The sequence below is a fragment of the Coenobita brevimanus genome, chromosome 84 (genome assembly GCF_032717465.1).
Source record: "Coenobita brevimanus isolate Jiangsu-jjx chromosome 84, ASM3271746v2, whole genome shotgun sequence".
Classification (NCBI taxonomy): domain Eukaryota; kingdom Metazoa; phylum Arthropoda; class Malacostraca; order Decapoda; family Coenobitidae; genus Coenobita; species Coenobita brevimanus.
The window spans coordinates 15,396,525-15,413,295 of NC_137037.1; the positions used below are offsets into that span (position 1 = coordinate 15,396,525).

At 44.5% G+C, this 16,771-nt stretch overlaps 1 protein-coding gene across 1 annotated transcript in view; it reads right to left on the reverse strand.

The window, feature by feature from the left end:
• Window positions 1-747: 747 nt before the first annotated feature.
• LOC145410036 (allatostatin-A receptor-like) overlaps window positions 748-16,771 on the reverse strand; it is a 56,172-nt gene continuing 40,148 nt past the window's right edge. The window contains exons 3-7 of the mRNA XM_080280253.1: window positions 8,391-8,599; window positions 4,285-4,454; window positions 2,702-2,890; window positions 1,588-1,727; window positions 748-1,133 (exon numbers count right to left, since the gene is read on the reverse strand). Coding sequence (XP_080136379.1) covers window positions 770-1,133; window positions 1,588-1,727; window positions 2,702-2,890; window positions 4,285-4,454; window positions 8,391-8,599 — 1,072 coding nt within the window. The 3' untranslated portion in view covers window positions 748-769. The remainder of the gene's footprint in view (window positions 1,134-1,587; window positions 1,728-2,701; window positions 2,891-4,284; window positions 4,455-8,390; window positions 8,600-16,771) is intronic.

Consider the following 16,771-nt stretch of genomic DNA (forward strand, 5'->3'; position numbering starts at 1 on the left):
CACACACACACACACACACACACACACACACACACACACACACACACATTTCCGTTATACTGTCATACAGTCTAGTACATATCTGAATCATTTAATATTACTAGCCTATGCTTAATTTATTTCTATATAGCATATATATTAAAGTACTGTATTTACAAAAATATATACGTATACTTCTGTCCACAGTCCATTCTTGATTTTAATATATACTGTTGTCATTAATAATATTTTCTTCCAATCTCAAGACACACTGTCCATACAGCGCTTCAGAAGTACAAACACATCACAGTTTCACACAGTATAATTAGCGTTGGTCGTAACGATGAAGAGTCATAAGAATACACTTTGTGCCATACTCTCGAGAGCATAGGAGGCTTGCTAGCACCTCCTTCATTACCACATTATTTCTGCATGTGGTGGGTTAACATTTTCACGAATGATATTTATGAAAACTTGTCCTTACGGAACTATGTAGGCATGTGATAAAACTGTACTGTGTTCACGTCTCAAACAATAATGAAGGCCGTCCATACTTCAGCGCCTCTGCATATGATAAGTTAGCACTTCTGTATAATATTTATGAATGACAATATACTCTAGATGTACGTGTTTAAGTCACACACAGAATAATAATGGCCGTCACCCACAAAAACAAACCGCTAAGAAACAGGTGCTAGAGAATAATCTCTAGTGTCGACGAAAGCATGACCTTTGGCTTCAAGGTTTCTAGGAGGTCCATAGAGACATTAAACAGTTGCACAACCCTCTGTTATTCCTTCCCTCGCGACGAATTACACGAAATATCACTCAAACCCCCATAGTTAGCCGACCCCTTATGTTCCCCAGACATGAATCTAACGTCTTGAGGTTGTGGACTGCTGGAACTCCTATCACGTGTGGCTCCATTGGTGAAGCTTGTGGTAACGGATGTGTTGGTTGTGTGGTTGACGGCAGAGCTCGGGGAAGGATTAAGGTGGTTCGTGGTATTCGCATTCAGGTTGCTCAATGGGAAGGGCTGCGGGCTCGGGCGGGGGTTGAGTGGTCGTGTCTCCATTGATCTCTCCATGTCCGTCCTCCCGTTCAGGATTGAGCGACGTTGGGGGCCACAGGAAATCACCTTCCGGAACGCCTTTCTGTTAGGAAAAAGATAGAGATTAGCAGGAAGGAAGAAGCAAATCCTTTCTCTTATGTCTTGGAATACATCTCCCCCTCCCCCACACACACAGATGCATATTTGCTTTTATAGTACAGATGTTGTTACCAAAAGTAGGCTTCATTCCGATAATGAAATGGTCTTTATTTTTTAAGGGATTATAATTATATATTAGTGTCCCCTCTCAGTACTATATATATATATATATATATATATATATAAACTTTTACTGTAACTCCAGAATAGACGATTTTACTCACCTTACCCAACAGCCTTATAATAAAAGAGCAAAGGGAGTGAAATATGAATAAAGTTTTGATTGATTTTGCCCGTCACCTACGACTCGACTGAATGGGTCTAAGAGGGGGATGTACAATATAAGATATGGTTGACGCTCTCTCTCTCTCTCTCTCTCTCTCTCTCTCTCTCCTCACCTGAATGGATCTGATAGGAACGCGTATAAGATGGGATTGACGCAGGAGTTGATATACGCCAATACCTGCGCTGCAATTTGCGTTATGATCCGAAACGTGGTCATTTCGTACATATCCAGTGACTTGAGCAGGAGCACCAGCTGTGAGAGAAAGGGATGTAGATAAGGTAGGGAATATATATATATATATATATATATATATATATATATATATATATATATATATATATATATATATGTATGTATACATATATATGTATGTATATAGATAGATAGATAGATAGATAGATATAAATAAATAAATATATATATACATATATATAGATAGATAGATAGATGTGTGTGTGTGTGTTTGTGTGTGTCAGAGAGAGAGAGAGACTGAATAAGAGAAATATCGGAGGAAAGAGGAAGACAGGGAGATGGAGAGAATGAGTGAAAAAGAATGGATGAGGGAGTGACGGAGGAAGATGGAAGACACCTCTTATTGAAATCTTTGACCGAAGATCATCATTATTTATGTACCATGTAATAAGACATAAGCTGACGAAGGCTCGCAAATGCTTGCTAAGCGTCAGGGTGAAAAATATGAACGTTCTTATCATTCGGGTCATTTGTCCCCACAAGGCCGCCAGGAGACAAAAGGCCTAAACGGCAGCAATGTGTGTAAAGACTTTTCACTCCGACTTTATGCAGGTACTTTTCATCTTTTTTCAACTTAGATATTACAGAGTTCATAAATGATGACTGTCCTCAGTAAAAGAATTGGAAAAAGAGAGTAATTTACCAAATATTGCAACCAAAATTGTGTACACATATATTTAAGAATTTTAGCAGAATCATACACACTTACACAGCCAATGTCTGGGTAAGGATACATCAGGAGGCGAGGCTCATCTCACCTCGAAAAAATGAATGGATTCTGTAAAACTGTCTGTCTTCATCTCTCTACGGTATGTATCATTCTAACAGCCTTTAGACCTCTCTGTCTATATTTCTACTGCCTTACGTTGCTTCCTTATACATATTTCCATGCACACAAATGCACGAGGAATCATCAGCAGTACAAAGTATAGGCCTACCTCCCCATCTCCCTACCGTCCTTTCACCATACCCACCTGTATGGGGAACCAGCACACTATGAAGGTAACCACCACAATCACCACCATCCTGGTCACCCTCTTCTTGCCCTTCACACTCTCAGCACTCCTGGTGCCAACGCCGTACCAAAGTCGCTTTAGGATCATCAGATACAGCACCACGATCACCGTCAGCGGCATGAAGTACATCGTTGTTATGAACCCAATCTGCAAGGGAGGTAGATGGCCGGGTGAAAGCTGCTGCTGCTGGTTGTTTTGTTACTGTTGTTCCTGTTGTTGCTGCTATGACTCCAAGCTCCTATGACCGCGAAACAAGTGGACTACAAGCTGAAGTTTCCCTCCACCTGTAGTCCCCCATCCTCCTTTTGGGGGATGTGAGGAGCGAGCTGAGGAACTGGGTAGTGAGGCTACCCAATTATATCGGTGCCACCACGTGAGGGTGTCCCTCTACTGCACCTTAGTGAGAGAGAGAGAGAGAGAGAGAGAGAGAGAGAGAGAGAGAGAGAGACAGTACGCACACAACAAAACTGAGAGAGAGAGAGAGAGAGAGAGAGAATACGCACACAACAACAAAACTATTATTCCATAAGGTCATCTCCTGAAGTAAAACCAATAATCCCAAAATTGATCCAACCACATCTATTAGAAAAAAAAAGAAAGAGGAGAGAAAGATAATGTGAGAAAATGGGGGTTATCCGTGCGCGAAAGAGGGGTTTAGCAGGGTTAGGGATTAGGTGAAACGGAACGGTTGCGAGAGTATGGGAGAAAAAGAGAAAGTAACGGAAAGGAAAGAGAAGCGAGATGACTAATTAAAGAAACTGGGGAGAGGGAGTTTTGAAAAAGCAAGAAGGAACTAAGATGAGCTGAACGAAAATGCCTGCTGCACGTCCGCCCCCCTCCCCCCCCCTCTCTCTCTCTCTCTCTCTCTCTATATATATATATATATATATATATATATATATATATATATATATACTTCCTTCCTTCCCTTACCCTTCCTCCGAATATTCTTTTCATTCCTCAGCCTTTCTTCTCTCCAGCGTACAACTTTCCTTCCTTCCCTTACTCCTTTTTATTCTTTCTCTCCTCCCCTTAGCCTGCCTGCCTTCCTTTTCCTCTTGACCTTCTCACCACTTTTCCTGGCCGTTCTTCGTTCTCCTTTCCCACATTTATTCCTTTATTTCGTCCATCAACATCCCTTCTTTCATCCCGTACGAGTCTTCTCCCTATGCATTTCCATATTTCTTCTCCCCCAAGTATTTACATGACAAGGACTGTGGCTGTATTCTTTATCGAGGAAAGAACAATAATTGTACATTTCACCATGGAAATTCTGTATCTTGATTTTTCCCTTCCCCTACCCTTCCCCCCCCCCTCCCTTCCTTTTCTCCTCCTCTTACTCTCCATCATGCTTTCTCTAATCCCTACTTCCTCCACTCATTCTTTTACTTATTCTCCTGTCCTTTTGTTCCTTCCCACTCTCATTCCATCCTTTCGTCCATTATTCTCCTTTTTTCTCTCTCTCTTGCTATCCATTCTCTAGACCTACGATTTCTCTCCTTCCCTCTATCCTTCCGATTTCCTTTCCTCCATCTACTCACGTGGAAAGCACTGTGATTGTACTCTTTATCGAGGAAGGAACACTGATTGTACACCTCCCCATCGAAGTTCTGTCTCTTAATCCCATGGCACAGGTAGAGTGGGATGCAGGAGGTCAGAATCAGGATCCAGCTGAAGGCGATCGCATACAGGGCATTCCTTTCTGTACGAACTGGGGAAAAGAGAAGTTACTGTATTAGAATCATTTTATTAACATCGATATCATAACTCTGTTTCTCCCATGCATCATTATTGTTAATCTTACTGTAATCATCGTCAACCTCATCATCGTCACCACCACCACCACCATACTTCTCTCACTGGACATCAACAACCTCTGATCATCCCCACAACCATCATCATATTTCATTCATAAGACATCAAAAATATCAACATTATCATCATTATCATCAAAACATCATCATCATCATCACCCTACTTCTTTCATACATAATCATCATCATCATCATCATCATCATCACCATATTCTTTCATACAGCATCATTTTCGTCTCTGTCGAAACTGAGGAAAGGGAAACTGACGCATCATTACCATCATCATTATCACAGATATCTAAAGCCTGTTCCTCTCGTACGTATCATTGTCAGTATCATCGCCAGCGTCCTCCCTGTCCAAACTGGAGAAGAGGAAGATGATAGGTCACTTATTATTATCATTATTGTCAAGGTGGTCAAGATCACTACTCCTATTAACATTTAACATTAGAATAAACATCAGAATCAATGCAACTACCATTAACATTAACCTGTCCAGTTTGAAAAGTCTCTTTTAAGCTGAATAGAAGCCTTGGAAATAAACATGAATAGAGTGGCAAATATGTCCTCATAATGAAGTGGTTAACATTAAACTGAACATTAACATGAATATCAAATCAGTATCACATATGTTATCAATATCACTCCCATTCGTTCATTACTTGTCGTTCACTATCATTGTCGTTCTTTCTGTCATTATCGTTCTCATCATCATCACTACCCTCTTTCTCTTCATACATCCATTGTCAGACACCTTAATTCTGAAGATAGTGGGCACGAACAAAAGGCCTCCATGTCGCTGTTTCATGCCATAAAGCTTCCTACCCTCGTGCTCATGCCATCTTCACTGGTATATGGCTCCTTCTCAACCTCGTCGCCTCATCCTCGCTCTCCCCCTTCCCCTCTCCTTTCTATCTCACTCACCCACATTCACCTTGTTAATTTCTCATTCTTCCCCTCTCTCCACACGGCAAAACTGTCTCGGAATAATTTTAATACTTTCCAGCATATCCAAATCACCAAACCGTTTACATCATCATCTTCATCCTCATCCTTATCATCATCATCATCATCATCATATTTCTACTCATACATCTTCATTCATCATCATCATCATCTGAACCTCCTTTCCCACCCTAGGGTAGGGTGAGGAATAGCAACGTCCAGATAGCCAAAGTTTGCCCAGTCAATAGGCCACGCTTCCATTCACTCATCAATCAAGCCCACTGAATCCTGGCTCCATCGGATAGGCCCAGAAAATTTCTCCACGTTCTGTAGCTTCAGATATACATCATCATCATATCAGTCATTTATCATCATTATCACCATCCATGTCTGAACTGAGGAGGAGAAAGACAGGTTTAAAATGAGTTTCATGAATAAAATAGGTTAGAAATGAGTGATAATTGGCTTCAGTGTTTAAAAAAGTTAATAATTAGTAAAAAAAATAAATTAAGACGGATGAGATGGGTTAGTTAAGAGGGATAATTATCTAAAATAAATGAACGTCTGTTAAAGTATGCTTGATATATGTATATTGTTTTCTTTTTTCAAAAGTACGTTTTCATTTAGTTGCACTAAATACTTCACCTGTTCCACCTCTTCAGATCTCTTTACATTTAACAGTGCATCACACTGTGACTGACACTCAGCAGCTATCACTTTACTTTTACCTATTTTAATTTGGTGTTGTCTACCTCTTATATGCCTCCAGCTTCACTCGTGTCAGCTTAGTTTGTTAAAAATCAACATTAATTTTCAGTCCTTTTAGCTTGCAGAGTTTTCCAAAACTCTGAAACAGTCTGCACAAATCTCGTACAGTCTTTTCCATCAGCGTACGTACAGTACAGCATATCTGAAATACTTCATCTCATTCAGTTTATCTATCTATCTATTGCCAAAAGCCTCAATCCCGTTTGGGGTGGCCACAGACAAATCGCCTCCAAGTCGCCCTGTCCCGCTCCATTTCACTGCCCTGCTCCCAACTCACGCTCCCCTCTCTCATATACCTCTCCACCCCATCCCTCCATCTCATCCTCGGCCTCCCCCTCCCTCTTCCCCCCTCCACCTCACTCACATACACTCCCTTCGTCAGTCTTTCACCCTCCATCCTCTCCACATGGCCAAACCACCTCAGTGTGTTCCTCATAACGCTTCCTATCACATCCACATCCACACCACAACGCTCCTTTATATCCTCATTCGTCAGCCTGTCTCTCCATGTGACTCCACAGGCTCCTCTTAAATAACTCATTTCCCCTGCTCTCACTCTTGACTTGTGTCCTTCCAACAACGTCCAAACTTCACTTTCGTACGTTAGAGTTGGTATCACAATACTGTCATGTAGTAACTTTTTCACTTCCGTGCTCACTTCCCTGTTTCTTTTCACTGCTTTCAAAGAACCAGCAACCTTTCTTCCCTGCTGTACCCTTTCAAGCACTTCACCCTCCAAACCTCCATCCTTACTCATCACACTGCCCAAGTACATTACCGTACTCACATTTTCCAATTCCTCACCATCCAACCTCGCTGTACATTCACTGACTTCACCTCTCTCAAAGACCATCACTTTACTCTTCCCTACATTCACCTTTAGATTCCGTTTCTTACACACTCTTCCAAACTCATCCACCAAGTCTTGCAGTTCCCCTTCGTCTTCACTCAACAACACAGTATCATCTGCAAACAACAGTACAGGGAGTTTCCAAACAATATCCTCTCTCACCAGGGCCACTCACACATCCACTACCCTACCTTGTACCTCTTTTATTACCCCATCCATGTACAGATTGAACAACCATGGAGACATGACACATCCCTGTTTTAACCCAACTTTCAAAGAGAAAAATTCACATAGTTCACCATCCACACGCACTGCAGCCTTCGCACCATCGTACATACTCTTCACAGCATTCAACAACTTCCCATCTATTCCATATATTCTTAACACTTTCCACAATCCTTGTCTATCCACCCTGTCATATGCTTTCTCCAAATCCATGAAAGCCGCGTACAACTTCTTTCCCTTCTCTAGAAACTTTTCCACTAAAGATCTAAGAATGAATATCTGATCTACACAACCTCTTCCCTTCCTAAAGCCTCCCTGTTCTTCTCCAACTAATTTCTCTGTTCTTTCTCTAACTCTGTCAATAAGTATCCTACCATCCACTTTTCCTATTATACTAAGAAGACAAATGCCCCTATGATTACCACACACTGACGGTGAATAAAACCAACATTCGTAGACGGAGAATATATTTACCAAACAGTTTCGGTGGACACTGCCACCATCTTCAGTGGTCAAGATAGAGTAGGAATGACAATACAAGGGCTCCTTTTCATGCGTGTGTGTGGGAGGATGGGGTAGAGGCAACTTAATTTAAAGAATAACCTTAGGCTGCGTCTGCACCAAATGTTTGCTGGCGCGGAAGGGAGTTCTGCGTCAGAAACCTTAGAAGTTCTCCCTCTCTCACCGCCAGCGTCAGGTGGGGTTATTTGCATGGGTTAAAATGATATACAATTCCCGTCCGTAGCCCACAATTCCAGCAAGCATTTGGTGTAGACGTGGCTTTAAGCTGAACTGAATCATATGATGGGGGCCGTGGCACTGTACAAAATAATTAATAATTAATCCATTCAGTATGACAAAATCTTACTTATTACATCCTTGCTGCCAACACACGATTATATTAAGATCACGAGAGTGAACGGTATCCAATCTCCCCATTTCGAAAAGACTCCACACGCTAAACATCACTGTATGGATCAGCAGGAGCATAATCAAAATAAAACGTTGTATTGCTGAAATGTATGTGAAGATCACACAAACTCACTTGTCAGGGCCGCTATGGGATGAACAACAGCCAGAAATCTATCGAAAGACAGAAGCAGCAGTGTGTAGACGGAAGCATATGCGGTGACGTAAGTGAGGTACTGCACCGTCTTGCACCAGATGTTACCGAATGGCCACGATGCCAGGATGTAGTCGGACGCAGTGAAAGGCACGCAGAACACGATGAAGAGTAGGTCTGCCATGGCCAAGCTGAGAGTAGGCGAAAGAGAGAGAGCAAGAGTTAGTGGAAAAAGAAAGATGTTAGAATTATACATAGATTTCATTCGTTTTAGCTGGGACATGCATTTCTCCTAACTCGGTGGGAGAATAAGTGAAATCTATGGCTCTGCATTCTTTCCACTGCAGTTCTTTGTGACCAGGAAAATACTTTAGTGTTATTTTCTTGTCACAGCTCAACATTCAAGACAGAAAGATGGTAATTTTACGCCTAGTTAAAGTGAACTGAGCCTAGGCCCAATACGAAAGGGAATCTGTCGATGGTTTAGATGTAAATTTATGCAGTCCCCAAATCGTCCCCTCCAGGTTAGGATAGGCCTATGAATTACAGGTCATGGAGTAATGTAGATCCCCCCCCCCCTTTTTTTCCTTATCTGTATGGCAGTTCCACATTTCTACTCCACATACATCAGTCTATAAGGAAAAAACATTTGCAGTATATCCGGTGCTGGACTGTAAGATTAAGGAAAGAACAGTTTCTCTCTCTCTCTCTCTCTCTCTCTCTCTCTCTCTCTCTCTCTCTCGACGGACAGTCAGACAGACAGACGTGTGTGTGTGTGTGTGTGTGTGTGTGTGTGTGTGTGTGTGTGTGTGTGTGTGTGTGTGTGTGTGTGTGTGTGTATGTGTGTGTGTGTGTGTGCTGAAGCACAAGTACATACATACATACGTAATACATACACGTGCGTGATACATATACATATACTGTATATGTATAGGCCTACATATGCATACACATATACATGTCATGCTTATACATAACTGTATATCAATAGCGTTTTTTTTTTTTTTCAATGTTCTTTATTTACCATTCAGTACAATACCCAACACTCTGGGGAACACTGTCCCTGAAGGCCAAGCAAGGAGGGGTGCATGAGGAAAACAAAATCGGTACCACAGGGGATAGAAGGTACAGAAAGAATTATCATTACAAGCACAATAATGAACAAAGGAATACAATGATACATACATGGTACAAAGTTGGCACAGTAATTATCATTAAATGTTTTGATATGAGTGAAGCGGTACATAGAGACACACGAATGTACATACATATGCAGAGAGAGGTACATATGCACACATACATATACGTAGATATCTTTACATACAGTATATGTATATATTCATGCACATGTAGCAACAGACATACTGCATGTACAGGATAGGTACGTATGTATAAATATATGGGTATGGGTACAGGCGTGCATACCTATATATATGCAACATGCACATATATATATATATATATATATATATATATATATATATATATATATATATATATATATATATATAATATGGAAAATGCGCAGGAATGTGTAATTGGAGGTATGGTTGTAAAGCAAGTTGATAGGTTTAAATATTTAGGTACTTATTTAGCCAAGGATAGTTCTTTGAACTTTGAATTCGAGGAAAGGTTAAAGAAGGCTAATCAGGCAATGGGAATGCTTAAAAATATTTGGAATAATAACAATTTTTCTGTGCACACAAAAATCAAACTTTATAAGGTAATGGTTAGGAGTATCTTAATTTATGGACACGAGTCTTGGTACAGCACAGTGACTATGGAAAATAAATTCTTGGTGTTTGAAAACAAAGCACTTAGAAGAATATTAGGAGTTAAGTGGTGGGAAAGGATACCAAATAGTAGAATTAGAGAAATAACGGGAGTGCAGCCGGTCGATGAATATGTTAGGTTCTCACGATGGAAGTGGCTAGGACATGTGTATAGGAGACAGGGAATAGTACGAGGTACACCAGAGTGGGTGGCACTTGGTAGGAGAGGTAGAGGAAGGCCAAAAGAGACGTGGGTGAGGACAATGAGACGGGAAGCTGGAGATGAGTGTTGGGGAGATCTTGAGGAGTTAGCACAAGATAGGATGTGGTGGTGTGAGTTCATCGAGGCCCTATGCATCCCCGAGGGTGCCACAGGAAATGATTGATTGATTGATATATATATATATATATATATATATATATATATATATATATATATATATATATATATATATATATATATATACTCCTTAAGTAGATACATGTACATAGTCACACACACAGGTGGGTGGAGAGAGAGAGAGAGAGAGAGAGAGAGAGAGAGAGAGAGAGAGAGAGAGAGAAACGATATGCATTATAAAATAACCTCTTGATTCAAAATCCCAGAACTAGGACATTACATGGACATGCACCTGATATGTGCGCGTGTGCGTGGACAACACACACACACACACACACACACACCAAAATGCCCGATCATTGTCCTAGAGTCAGAACATTACAATAAGAGGAAGTCGGGGTGAAGGGTGGAATGTCTTCGAGTACATCAAGATGTGTGATGAAGTAGGTACACGAAGCAGAAAACAAGAGTCCAGGGGTCTGAAGGTGGCAATAACTGGGCAGGTAACGATATGATGTGATAATGCTCCATCCATTGTAAATCTAGTTAGACGAAAAATAAATGGAAGAAATAGGGCCTACTGCCCTAACATCAATCAACATAAAAAATGTTTCCTTCGTCATCCAGCCTTAAAGGAGTCATCATCTGCTGAGCGAGTGTTATACCCAACTCAGTGTACCCGACAAACATTATTTTCTATTATTGTTCATAGGGTTCGTTTTCTTTTAATTTCAAGGGGAACATTCATGAAAATATGGCCCATGCTAGTGCCTCACGCTTCCCAACAGGAGAGAGTGCTTGACTGGCGGTCACCGACCCCAACATCCAGGCGCCAAGTGCCAACCACCCATAACGACCCTCTGCCATAAATTCACACCCGTCCAGCCCTGATGACCCTGCCTCTGCCCTCACCACCAGCAACCCTCCTGTGGCCCTTTATCTCCCTCCCCGGCCCCAGCTCCCTCCTGTCATACCACGAGACCAGTATGTGCACCTGGCATTTCCCTCCACATGCACACCTGCTGTCCGAGGTGTCTGGCACCAGTGTGCATCCACCCACCCCCTCATCACTCGACACCATGAAGCTGCTCGCATTATATCTCCTGCACCTCCTAACATCTACGTCCACAAAAATTATCCCGATGTCATCCAGACTCTAACAACTAAGGGGCTTTTGGGCATCAAATTTGTACTCCATGATGCCCTAATTAGAAGGAAGAAATTGCCAGAATGCCTTGTGAAACGCCTGGCAACTGACACTCCTGTTAGTCCTACACAACATACCTTGTGTCAAGCGAGCACATCACCTGTACAACTCTTTGGGCGAACCCATCAACCGTGCCATTGTTGTATGGGAGGGAGAGGACTCCCCCCCTCCTGAATACCACTATGAGCTACACCTTCCCCCCTGTACCTTCGTAGAGGCCACACCATCATAGCCCTTGTGTTAATTATCGCTGTCATGAGTCCGGCCACATCTCACGCTACTGCCGGTCTGCAGAAAGGTGTGATCTGTACAGTGGCCCTCATTCAACCACAACCTGCCCTGTCAGGCACTCCGCCACTGTTCACTCTTCCAGTCCCCATGCAGCTGACTCCCACTCAACTGAGTTCCTGGAACTGCCCCTACCACCCATGCCATCAGCCCCCACTGACCCCATGGCTGCCCACCCTCGTCTGCTACATTCACTGCAGTTCCAGTGCCCCTGGTGAGGGCGTGTGGGCGTCACTGCTTCGCCTGCTGGCACCTGGACTGCCCAAGTCGTCACTCAGCCTGCCCTGTCCCTGCTCCTGCCCCACCGCCATCCCTGCTCCTGATCATCAGCCGATATACCACCCCGCCGCTGGTTCTGCATCATTCCCCCTCCCCTCTTCCCCTCAGCCCCTGCCCCTCCCTGTGCCCTGCAACAAGCTGCTCCCCCCTCCCCTGCCCTCACGCCATGCCCCATCCATCGGACGATCAACTTCAACTACTGCAACAACAGTGCGAGGAACTAAGCAGTCTCCTTTTGTATGTACTCTCTTGCCTTAATATTCCTTCTCTGCCTACCTCACAGGTCCCACAAACCAACTCCCATGTAACTACCACCCTTGTTCCTTGTTCCTTCCCTCCCTCCCATCTCACCACCATCCAGCTTTGTCCCTCCACCCGTGTCCCAGCCTCACCCTCTCACACAAGCCTCCTCTGTCTGTACTCCCTCACCCACTCCTTTCCCCCATACATCCTCGCCTTTCTGCCACCCTCTCCCCTCCCCCTCTCCCAGCAACTGCACATATGGGACTTCCCTCTCTCGTGCCTCCCCACCCCCTTTCCTCCTCCTTTCCCCCACTTCCCCAACCATCCGTTCCCCAACTCTCTCATGACATTTCTCCGTCTCCCCCCTTGTCCTAATGGCTCCCAAACCTAGACAATATAAAATGTTATCTTGGAAAATGCGGAGCATCCACTGCCGCCTGGCTGACCTTTCTCATTATGCTTCATCTCATTACCCTGCTGTTATCTGCCTTCAGGACGCTTTCCCTCATTCTTGTCACCCCAGATCCCTACCCAGGCTTCGGGGATACCACTGCTATCATACCCATTCTGTCCAAGGCCTGGTTACATACATTCATCACTCTACTCCTCACACCCTCATTACCAAATCACCTGCCTCTTCTCACGCCTCTCTCTTTCACATATTTTGCCCCACTGTCAACGATGCCTCTTTGTATAAAAGTAATGTCTATCTCAGTCCAACTGGGGGTGACCAAACCACTTTCCATACCCGCCACTCCTCACCTATCTTTTACCTTGGCGATTTAATGCCTCTCATCTGTCATTTGGCGATTCCCATGTTTCTCCTGCTGGTCACTGTCTCCATGACTTTGATATAGCCGTCATCTACATCCATTCTTCACTCCTCATCCCACTCATGTTGGGGGAGGCTATCTTGATCTCATCCTTGGTAGCAATGTGGTAAAACATGCTGTCACGGTTGACATTGTCCCTACTCTTATCTCCGATCACAATGCCATCCATGCCACATATTCCATTCCCATACTACACTCCCAGCACCGCCATGTCAGGAAAAAGATTAATATCCCTGTTCCGCTGCAATCCACTTTCAAGGACATGCTCACCACTTTGTTTGCTAGTCATTCATTCACATCATATGAACTTTACACCTCCCTAGTTACCGTAGTACAAACCTTCTATGATCATTATGTGTGGAAAGTCAATCTTACGAAAACCTCTTCTCGCCAGGCTGGGGAGTGGGTAAGGGATCACCGTCTACATGACAGCGAGGAGAAAGTAAAGCGAGCAGCAGCTGTGTACTGTGCTGACCGTACTGCTGACAACCTCCACTCCTATCTCACAGCGCCAGGTCCTCTGGTGACCTTAAACACAGTGTTTGCCAGGCGTATTGGTATGACTTTCTCCAGCATATTAATGCACACACTCCTCAATCTAAGGCTTGGTGGTTTGTTAATAGAGTTGTTCAGTCACGTGAGTCCCCTTGCCCTCCTTTCCACCACAGTCCCGTGGAATATGCCAACAGTCTAGTTGACAAATGGTCCATCCAATCTCAGCTGACATCCCTCCCTCCCCCCATCAAGGCTAGCCTCTCAGTTGCTAGCGGAAACAGGTTAGCACGTATTGCAGAGGCTCGCTTCACTCCCTCGCCCCTCGATGATCGCCCCATCACTGTTGATGAGTTTCACTTTGTGCTATTGCAAAGGCACAGCAACCGCCCCGGGTGATGACGGGATCACCTACGCCACACTCAGACTCATCACTCAAGTCCCTGGCAATCCCCTACTCTCACTGTTCAACCTGAGTCTTTCTGAAGGTAGTTTCCCTGCAGACTGGACCCATAGCACCATCATCCTCATCCCAAAGCCTAATTACTCTGATTTCCGTCCCATTTCCCTGACTTCCTGCATCTGCAGAGTCCTTGAGAGAAGTCTTTTATCAAGGCTCTGCAATCTTCTTTAGGACCAGCTCTTTCCCCATCTTTTTGGTTTCCTCCCAAGCCGAAGCACACAACATTGCCTTGCAGAATTGCTCATTCACTTCACATCCTCCTCCTGTACAGCCTTCATTGACCTCAAAGCTGCATTCGACGTCGCAAACCATGATGTCATCCTTGACGAACTTGCCCACCTGAGTGTATCTGGCCACCTGTTCTGCTGATTGGAAAGCTATCTGTCCCATCGTCACTCTCGGGTTCTGTTTTGTGGGGCTCTGGGTGGGATACTTAGCCCCTTTCTCTTCAGTCTTCTCATGAATAGACTCCTCCGTCTTTTAGGTCCCATCCCTAATCCTAATCTATGCTGTTGATATCTGCATCCACTCCCCTTCTCCTGTCGCTCTTCAACGTCTCCTAGTTAAGTTCGGCCAGGCTGCATCTGCTTGTGGGTTGATTATCAACACTGACAAAACCAAGCTGTTTACACGATCCCTCACTTATAGGCTTGCTTGCACAACCATAACCCTCCTCTGCTCTCATCTTGAGGTAGTGCTGGATTATACTGTACATATCTTGGAATTCCCCTCTCTTCCCTCTTTAACCCCTCCCAGTATGTCAGCACTATCTGCACCCACCTTCACCACAGACTTAAACTCCTTGGCACACTCACTTGTGACTCGCATGGGGTTAGCATCCCTGTCGCTTGATCATTTTACCTGTTATCTATTCACTCCCTTCTTGAGTATCATGCTATTCCTCTCTCCCTTTCCCCCCCCCCCCCGCACAGCTCCGATCACTTGAAGTGGTACAAAATCAGGCGATGTGCCTCATTCTCACTGCCCCAGGTCTGCCAGAGTAGTTAACATGCTCCATGAACTCAACCTGTGTCCCGTCATCCATCACATTCATATGCATGGAGTCTGCTTTGCCACACAGTGTCTGACCATATTTCCGTCTCCTGCTTCATCCTTTTCCTCCCAACTGGTTGTCATTCTCTCAGATTCCACTCACCTAGATCGGATCTGGGATACTCACGTGCCAGGCCTGGCTTCCTGGCTAAAACGAATCCATTCAGGACTCAACTGTCCTCTCCAGCTTTCTGGCCGTGATCCCGCCAGCATCCATGGTGATCTTGTCACTCCCAGCCCTACTGACCCTTTGCCCCCTACCTGGACACATACGACTCCTGCTGTGCACTACACACCTTCTGCCACTGCTTCTGACTGCTAACCAATCCCCTCACAGCTTTCCATCACTAAAACCCTTAACTCCATAGCCTGCATCTACCCTTCCCCTTCTATTCATGTCTACACTGACGGTTCTGTCCTCGCTAACAGCCGGGTTAGCGCGGGCGAGAGCTGCTTTCATTGCCTTTACTAACTCTGCTTCTCTCATCTTCTCCACCTCCCACCGCCTTCCCAACTGGGCCAGCAGTACCCAGTGTGAACTATTTGCTATACGCCCTGAACTTGACTTACTTCACTCTCATCACCTACAGTACCAGGTCTAGTCATGGCGATTCCCAAGCTGCCATTGCCTTACTTTGCAACCCCCCCCCCCACACTCCTCCCTTCTCTTTACCTTTCTCTACTCTCGCCTCCAACAGGCTCATGCTCTTGGTCTCAGGGTTTCTTTTATTTGGATCCCAGCCCATGTTGGTCACATCCGCCACAACCAGGCAGATCGCCTGGCCCCGAGCTGCCTGTAACCTACCCCTAGCTGACATCCGCCTCCCTGCGTCCATGATAATTGTCCGGAGAATCCTTCTTGAGGAGTCCAGGGAGGACCTAGCCCTGCATACCAATGCTGAATGTCCCACTAGTGTCACCATCCAGCACTATGACACCTACCATGGCATGAGACACACCTATGGCAAGCACCCCACCCACACCTGCCGCGGTGATGTGGCTGTCACCTGCCTTCGCCTGGGGTATCTCTCCCCAGGGGAAATCACCGGACGACTGACCACCAATTGGCCATGTAAACTCTCATAATGCCATAGATGAAGCATTATCCCATCATATCGTTAGCTGCCCAGTTATTGCCCCCTTCAGACCCCCTGGACTCTTGTTTTCTGCTTTGTGTACCTACTTCAACGCACATCTTGATGTACTCAAAGACATTCTCACCCTTCACCCTGATTTCCTGTCATTGTAATCAGTGCTGGGCAGGTGCACAAACACTTGCACAAAGCACAATTGTGCACCGTTGTGCTCCAGTGAATATCATTTGCGCATTGCGCACTGCATGAGACCATGCACAATATTGCGCTTTTGCACATGAAAAGGCAGGTGCGCAAAA